The sequence below is a fragment of the Vigna unguiculata genome, chromosome 6, assembly GCF_037176805.1.
Source record: "Vigna unguiculata cultivar grain cowpea cultivar isolate G323 ecotype 2 chromosome 6, ASM3717680v1, whole genome shotgun sequence".
In the NCBI taxonomy this organism is placed as follows: Eukaryota; Viridiplantae; Streptophyta; class Magnoliopsida; order Fabales; family Fabaceae; genus Vigna; species Vigna unguiculata.
This window is the reverse complement of record NC_140797.1, coordinates 44,598,236-44,606,560: the sequence shown is the minus strand read 5'-3', so window position 1 is coordinate 44,606,560 and position 8,325 is coordinate 44,598,236. Positions and strand designations below refer to the sequence as shown.

The 8,325-nt window shown below is 31.8% G+C and overlaps 1 protein-coding gene and 1 non-coding gene across 5 annotated transcripts; both read right to left on the bottom strand.

Moving 5' to 3' along the window:
• Positions 1–394: 394 nt before the first annotated feature.
• Positions 395–4,668, bottom strand: LOC114187998 (putative protein phosphatase 2C 35). Of its 4 annotated transcripts, none has more exons than XM_028076472.2 (5): positions 3,044–4,668; positions 2,063–2,194; positions 1,340–1,560; positions 1,013–1,071; positions 395–904 (listed from the first exon to the last, which is right to left on the bottom strand). In XM_028076472.2, exons 1-3 carry the CDS (start codon positions 3,959–3,961, stop codon positions 1,516–1,518), a joined length of 1,095 nt encoding a protein of 364 aa, XP_027932273.1. In that variant the 5' UTR covers positions 3,962–4,668; the 3' UTR covers positions 395–904; positions 1,013–1,071; positions 1,340–1,515. The 4 variants fall into 4 exon arrangements, with proteins under 4 accessions (XP_027932273.1, XP_027932266.1, XP_027932270.1 ...); XM_028076465.2 differs by having other exon boundaries at positions 1,306–1,564; positions 3,044–4,667; XM_028076469.2 differs by having other exon boundaries at positions 1,340–1,564; positions 3,044–4,666.
• Positions 4,669–6,743: 2,075 nt separating this feature from the next.
• TRNAL-UAA (transfer RNA leucine (anticodon UAA)) lies at positions 6,744–6,826 on the bottom strand. Its single transcript has one exon. It is a non-coding gene; the product is annotated as a tRNA-Leu (tRNA).
• Between the last annotated feature and the right edge of the window lie 1,499 nt (positions 6,827–8,325).

The window sequence follows — 8,325 nt, the reverse complement described above, 5'->3', positions numbered from 1 at the left end:
AATTTTTTTAACCATTTTTCAAATATAAGAATTTCCCAATAAAGAAGTAAACATTAAACCATGCACAACAAAAACACTGAACAAGGACTGTTTCTCCCCCAGTGTCATTCACATTATTATATCCAATAATGGCCTTCAGTGCCAGAATAAATAAAATATCAAAATCTACAAATCCACCATTATTATATCAATTAATGGTATGCAATGCTAATGTAAAAGAAAATTTGACATCAGGATAAAAATTCATTCTTTAGGTAAGAATCCATTATTTTAAAATAATTCTTAAAATAACTTTACCTAATAAAAAACTGTCATTACTAAAAAGCATATTCCTAACAATTTTCTTGCATTCATTTTACGGAACCCAACACAATGAAACAGTAAATTACAACAATTTAGGTGTTAAAATGGGTTAATTACTCGTAATACCAACCATTCATTGAGTCAGTCACTAATTTGCAGTAAAGTGAAGCTAATCTTCAAAAGCAATACAAAGAATTCAGATGTTTCTAAGAGATACAGAGGATCCAGCATGAGAGCGAGGATAATGGATTTACATTTTAAATAGCACATGGCTTGTCTTCCAAGTTGACCATTGACTACAATGTAATACAAACCCTAGTAGTCAATTAGTCACCAGCTAAACTCCTTTCTCCTAAGTTATTTATAGACCTCATTCCAAAGTTTAAATTTGGGGAGTGGAGGTGTAGAGCTAGCTACTCAGGAGGACAAGTTTTAGTGTTACTCCTGAAGTGCTTCTGTATGGTCATGACAGGCAACTTGAATTAGCAAGAGATTGAGAACAGAAAAAAAAATGACTATTAATCATTTGTGCTTTCTACATTCTGAAAAGGATCCTTCAGCTGCCAAAATAATGAACCTCAAACCAGTTACCTTCAGCAGCCTGACAAATTGGGTCAGCAATTTGGTTTAATGAACCATAGTGGCAAATAAACAATGTTTATGGCTGTAATGCACAGAAGATTGAAGAAGAGTAGACAGCGAAATGTACCTTCAAGGAGAAAGTATAAGCATACTCACTGAAGCTTCCATAAAGCCTCTCTCCAATCACTGTAAATAGAAAAACGGAGAAATGAAATGAAACTATAACAAAAATACTAACCAAAATAATTAATAGAAATGGTAGCAACTTAATCCTTCATAACTTCTTTTTAACACATTCTCAAGTTGAAATTTATCGAAAATCATGAAAATTGTGAAGGTCACAAGATGAACCTAATTCATAACTTTTATAGTTTTCAAAAAAATTTAACCACTAAGGAGTGTGTTGCTAGCACACTTAACTGATCAATATGATACAATGCTAGTGTGAGTGTACCGATGTAACAGATGTTGGACAAGCTGGAGAAGGGACCACTATGGCTGGGCTTCTAGCCACATGCTGTGGACAGGACTGTAAATCAGAGAAGCCATTCCTGACTGAACGATAAACATCTAACCCAGTTGTGGCAGATAATTCAGATGCTCCCTTTACCCTCTTGCTCTTGGTCCTTGTTACAGTGCTGACATTGACCTCTCCTGATCCAAGTCCAGATGTACCTGACTACAAAAAACATAAAAAAATTAGGTAAAAAGGTTATAAGATGAGAAACATTCAAATGAATCTAATCAAAAAGGGAGTTTGGCTCTTCAATACAAGATAGCATTCATTAAGGAAAAGCATTTGAGTCACGAAAGGGTAAAATATTGCTGAGTATTTTGTTGATAGAAGTATAAGTTTCTAGAGATTGGTAAATTATAGATCCCCATATGGTAGTCATGAGTAACCAAACCTGAAAGCTGACTAAACTTAATCATCGGTCATTTATAAACCTCTGATAACATCTAAATATACTATTACACACATTTAAAACCTTCATTACAGAATAGGAATAACCTGAGAAAATTCTTTAGGGGCTCCACAGAATTCTTACCACCACTAAACATTTTGGAGCTTAGGGCAGTGAGCGGTTGAGAATGTTTAGAGACATTGTAAGTCTAAAATCTGTACCCAATACTAAATGAAGAAAAGAAAAAGATAAGGCAAAAGAAGTAATCATACATTAGACAGGCCTTTGATCTGAACAATAATAATTGTTATATCATCAGTTCGGCCCTCATGTTCTAACCATAGTTTATATGACTCTCCAGCAATGGCAGCACATGCATCACGGGGATCGGAATAACTTGCTGCCTGCGCGATAAAAGAAATCATGGAATTCATCAAGATAAGATTTACTAAAAATAAAGGTGCTTACAACTCACAATAATGTGAAAATGTATTAAACAGGACAACAAACATTGGATATTTGTGTATGCTAATGCAAATAATAAAAATGATCAAAAGCAAGATATGGATTTTTTTTTCTCACTAAACAACCTAGACAGGTTGAGTTATATGAATTATTAACAATTAATATTTAGTCCTGTGAGCCATTTACAGATTAATCTTACATAATTATGCGAGCTAATACGCATGAAAAGCAATAGGCCTTAAAAGAGAAACCTCAAAATAAAAATTCATCTCAAAAAAGAATACAACACTAAAGTTATGAGATTACATTAACTAATATACCCTTCTCTCGTAAGAATAACTACACATTAAATACCACTAAAAGACAATGTCGTCATAAGATCTAAAATCGAAGCATGACAAACAGAATAAGAGTGAAAGGACATGTGGTTGGATGATGTTAGCAAACACCAATTTGAGTTGTAAGACAGAATACGGCAACGGGTTAAAAACATTATTCCCCGCAACGCAACCAATAAAAATAAGTATAAAAAGAGAAAAATACACCATAACAGGAAATCTTTAGCAGTCTTGTACAGCAAGAAAACATAATTACATCACGAAAAAAAAATAATAACAAAATTGCAACTTGCACGCTTCAAGCCTCAGAAGAAAACATACAACATCATTAAAACTTCAAAAGGAACACAAAATAGGTCTTACAATAAATACAAGTACAATTCAACCAATGAAGATATTATCAAAATAATTACTAAAGTTTATAAATCAGAAAGAGGTTGCAGGCCATACCATATCAACAACAGTTTGGCTGGATAGGAACTCAAATACCCCATCACTTGCAACAACAAAGAAAAGATGATTAGGTGTAAGCTGAACCGTTGAGACCTCAGGAACAGCAATTACACCGATAGTCTCAGCCAACATATCCCCTACACTCCTTGTAAATGCAGCTCCAGGCACCATCCCATTCTGAACCCACAACCTAGGAGGATCATCACCCTGACTCTCTTCATCACCCCAAGTCTGGATATCGGGATCCTTATGCCCTTCCACCTGATCAACACTCAAAACCCTTGCCCCACAAAGCTTCACTCTCTCATATTCGTCTCTCCTAAATGGTGTCTGATCAGTGGACAAGTCCTCAGCAACAACCCGGTTCCCATCCTTAACAGCCAACACCGCTCTCGAATCACCAACATTAGCAACATAAAGGGTGTCCCCGATGACGAGCACCGTAATTGCAGTGGTGCCACTCAAGGAATCGTCAATCTCATTCTTATGCAAGTCCTCATTTGTGGTCAAGAAAGCAGAAGTGTAAGCCTTAACAGGGTCCTCCAACAATGTAAAGTCACTTGACAAATTTTCTACCAATCTATCCTTAACAAAATTTGAACACTGGGCACCAAATTCGCCATGCCCATCATAAACACCGAAGAAATGGACACTCGGGTTACCTTGGAACTGTGTCCTAATGCAGAAACTATCCTGGTTTTCTTTATCAGGTGAATCAGGATAGTACCCCCTCTGAGTGAGCACAGAGTATTCTAAAGTGAAGTTATGGGAAGGAACAGGAACAAATTGCAGCGAACTCTGAGTGAGAATGTGCTTCCTCTGGGTACTGTAAGGGCCAAGTTCCCTGAAGTCCCTGGAACCACCCACTGATGGTGAAGGGTAACGGGTACAGCACTTGCCATGGACACAACCCATGCTTGAACAACAGAGAAGCTAAAAACAAGCCCGGAGATTAAAAAACAGAAAGCAAAGGTCAATGTGGCTCCAAGGTCGAAACTTGGAGAAGCAAGAAGAAACAAAAAACAAACCCTAGTGACAAGGAGGGGGGGCAATTGGGATTTCGATGAGAAAATTGTGGTGAGAGGGCGACAAAAAAAGAAAAGGGTGAGTGAGGAATTATGAAGAAGTGAACAAAAAATGGGAATGATTTGAAGGAGGCCACACAAAGTGAAAAGGGGGTGTGGGGTGAGAAAAGGAGAACCCTAGAGGGAGAGGAAGGGTTACCCCACCAAAAGGTAGAGACATTTTGGGGTTCGATCAAAGGAAAATGTGTGGGTTGGCATTGAGAACGTGTGGAGTGGGGCTTGCGAAAGGGAAAGAAAGAATTGTACTTTTCGTTTGGGAGCAGAGAGGGAGCATAGCATCGAAGGAAGATGGTGGAAGGAAGCAACACTCCAAAGGGAATGGGTTTGTGGTTTCTTCTCCCGAGAGAACGAAAGTGACACACGCACACGCACTTACAGCGACACCATTCCAGATTCTATTCTATTCTATTCTATTCCCATTCCATGAGTGCATGCTTGGATTTCTTTCTCTTCCGAGAAAGCCCTTCTTCCAAGCAAACACACGATTCTCTTCTCTCTCTCTCTCTCCCTCTCCCTCTCCTTCTCCGATTCAATTATTCTTTCTCCTTATATAAACCAAAATTTCTCTCTTTCCTTCTTATAAATTATTTCTCATTCACTTCTTTGACCTAAATCTCGTCAATCCGTTCGTAATTTTTTCACTCGATAAATAATAAATACCATAAATTTAAAAACTCCGAAAGTTGTTTACTCTAATTAGTGTATTACTGTGTAATAAATGAGAAGAGTGAGACTATAAGTATTAATACTATTTTAAGAGCGACTTTAAAAATAATACAGTTTGTTAGTAAAATTAATATTACTAAATAAATTAATCACGTGTCAATTATTTGAAATAGGTGAGAATTTTATTTCAAATATCAGTGTTAAATCTTTATTATATTTAGTTAAAGAATCTCTTATTGAAGTTTAAGTATGAGTTATAATTTTTTTTTGTTTTTTTATTTCAAAATACCACTCTTTCTAACGGCAACACATTCATACATTATATTTGAAAGGGTGATTAAAATTTCTTTCACGTTTTAGTAATGAAAAGATTTAGTGGTTTTTGGAATTTAAGATGTTTAATCAAAGTTTTATCATTTTTAGAATAGTTTTGCTCTTAACGGGTATTCATTATTTTTCCTTTTTTAAGTTCATCTAACGGTGTTGCGTTGATTCCAATAGGTATTAATTGGTCAATTTGAAAACATATACCATGTATTTATTTATACAGTTTTGGCGATTTAAAACATTTAGAAAAAGTTACTATAAATTGCCGATGAATAAACATTTAACTCTATAATTTATTATTTTAAAAAAATTGTTTAAAAAAAAATACATTTATTTGCACTAAAACTGTCACCAGTTGAAGATATATTGAAAAAAATGAAGCCATTAATTAATATCGTTGATTCATTCTCTAATCAATTCACTAACGGTAGGAGCTGCGTCATTTCTTGCCTCATATTTTGCAATGTCACATTGAATCTCAAATTATTGAGACATCAATCACTTTCATGTTGGAAAGTAAACTTTCCAAAACAAAAATATTTCAAAGTAATAAGCTTTCCATCTCATGCCTCCTATTATCATGGCTTCAAAATGCTATGCTTTCGCACTTGTGAGATTTTTTTAATATTACAATTATAAAAATCATTTTCAATAATTGCAATGTTAATTATCCACAATAAATCACATAGTGATGGGGGAGTAGAAAAAAGAAGAATAACCACTCATTCAATTTCCAATTATTTAATTATCCAACATTATAATGAAGTCCATAAAAAATATTGGCGAAACAATAGAAAAATGGACGTTTTATAATCAAGTTAAGTATGTTTAGGAAGCTTGTCAAGATCATTCAACGTATATAAATCGACCATTTCTAAATTATTTAATTAATAAACAAAATAAACAATCGCAACTGAATAATCAAAATCATTAAATACTGTATTCTGGATTCAAATTTATACGTTTAACACATTTAAAATGATCATCAATCACATGATTTAGCATAATCATCAAACAAATCTTAACAAATGATTTTTTATTATGAAAGTTTATTGCTCGGGATCACAGAAACTTCCACATATACAAGCAAATAAAAGAAATGAATCTCGAAAAAATAGTTATTCTAAGTTGAGATCGTTCTAGTCATGTGATTTAATCTAAGAAAAAAATCGCCTTCTAATTCGTTTGATCTAATATAAAAAAATATGAGAAATAGACTAAAATACGTCAAATAATGTAAGAGATTATGTATTATAAGATTACATATTTTAGGAAAATGAAAAATTAATTAATTTAAGATTATATACAAACTTTAAATAACAAAAGATCCATTATTCTTCCAATCGAAACTTTTTCAGCAGGAGTATAAAATGATTTTAAACCAATTGATTTTATTTTGAAGAAACAATATATTAAAATTATTTAATTTAGTTTGATTTAAATTCTTATAACTGTAATCACGTTATTAATATTGATAATAAATAGTTAGATCGAGTAAAGTAATATTTTAAAGAATGAAAATAGGTTGGATTACAAAATTATGATTGGCATTTATTATCATTAATCAAAATTTAAACGTGTGTTTTCAGAAGCATTAAAATTGAAAATTTTTAAAAAAGTGCTGGCTGTGGGGTTCGAACCCACGCGCACTTATATGCAGAAGATCTTAAGTCTTCCCCCTTAACCACTCGGGCAAACCAGCTCGATGAGTATATTTCTTAAACAAAGCAATTTAATATTATATTTTCTCATACCATACTTCATAAAATATATATTGTTTCTGCACGTTTAAATTTAAATTTACAAATATTATATTTTGAATACTTTTATTATTGTTCTATTTCTTATCTAATCTCAAAACATTCCTGGAAAGGAATAAAACAAAGCCCTCTAATGCTTGTAAAGTGGGCTTCATTAAAACTTTCGTTCTTTCTTTCGTATACCTCTTATTATCACTCAATTTTATTTGAAAACTCTCTTTTATATATAGATTACAATATTTTTTCATGCATTAAGAAAATAAAAATGTGTTTTTTTATCATGTATTCCAACTTAAAAACACATTTTCTCAATGAATAAAATAACCATTTGCTTCATTTTGTAAAAGTGAGTGAAAAGGAGAAAGAAAAAAAAAAAAAAAAAAAGAGAAGTGAAAGTAGCAGGGTCTGGTTTAAAATAACTGAGGAATCTAATGGGCTTTTTGTGGGTACTTTGAAACTTTGTTGAAGGACCACCACTCCATGCTAATGGAGCAGAGAGTTTTTCATTTTCCAAATGTCACCAAATGTTCACTTGATTTATGTGGATTTGTTACATTTGGAAAATATTTATTGATTATAAAATTATGAAATTTGAATTAATGCTGGGAAGATGCAACGATTGTATTTTTTTTTTATTTTTTATTTTACTTTTGTTTATTTTGTCTTATATTTACGCTATAGTAAAAGGAAGTTGCATGGTGGGAGTGATATTTCACTACTAAAAAATTTTATATTTTCTATCAATTTAATTTTGAATTTTCTTTTAAAAAAAATATTTATAAATTTTCTTATAAAAAAATTGCAGAAAATTATTATCAATATTTTTTCAAAATATTTTGTATAAAACACTTTTCATAATAAATTTTTGTAAAAAATACTTACAAATTTTATAATTTTGTAAGAAATAATTATTCACAAAAGAATTATTTTTTAATTAAAATTCTTAAAAAAATAATAGAAAAAATTATTTTCTTACAAATATTTTTAATAAATTTGTAAAAAAAAATATAATATAATATGAAAACTTCTAGTAGTGTTTACGTAAATTTTAATTATTAAACTGATTAATTTATTTTATTATAATTTTACGTTTGAGTGATAAATACGTGATGCAATTGTTTAAATAAGAAATTGACGGTGAACTTGTTGACTGAAGAAAAGTTAGAGATGAGTTTTGATTTCAAATTTAGCTTTGTAATGAAACCAATTAAACCTTTCAATAAACCCGATGGAATGAACCAACCACGTTCAACTTTTTCAAACACTATAAACAACATGAAATATGTTATCTACCATATTAATATACTTAAAACCATCAATTTTTTCATCACCCTAAATATATTTAACAGTTGAACAATTAAAAAAAAAAAGACAATAACTCAATCTAAACGACTAAAGAGTCTAAAATTGTAAGAGTGAACATTGAAAAACATTTAGCCTA

Bases quoted from the DNA above. Each gene is read 5' to 3' on its own strand.
- LOC114187998 (XM_085675183.1), bottom strand. From the start codon at position 3,961: ATGGGTTGTGTCCATGGCAAGTGCTGTACCCGTTACCCTTCACCATCA. The intron at 2,195-3,043 runs GTATGGCCTGCA...TTTATCGCGCAG, and splicing joins GCCAAACTGTTGTTGATATG to GCAGCAAGTTATTCCGATCC. The intron at 1,565-2,062 runs GTATGATTACTT...TGTTTTTTGTAG, and splicing joins AGATCAAAGGCCTGTCTAAT to TCAGGTACATCTGGACTTGG.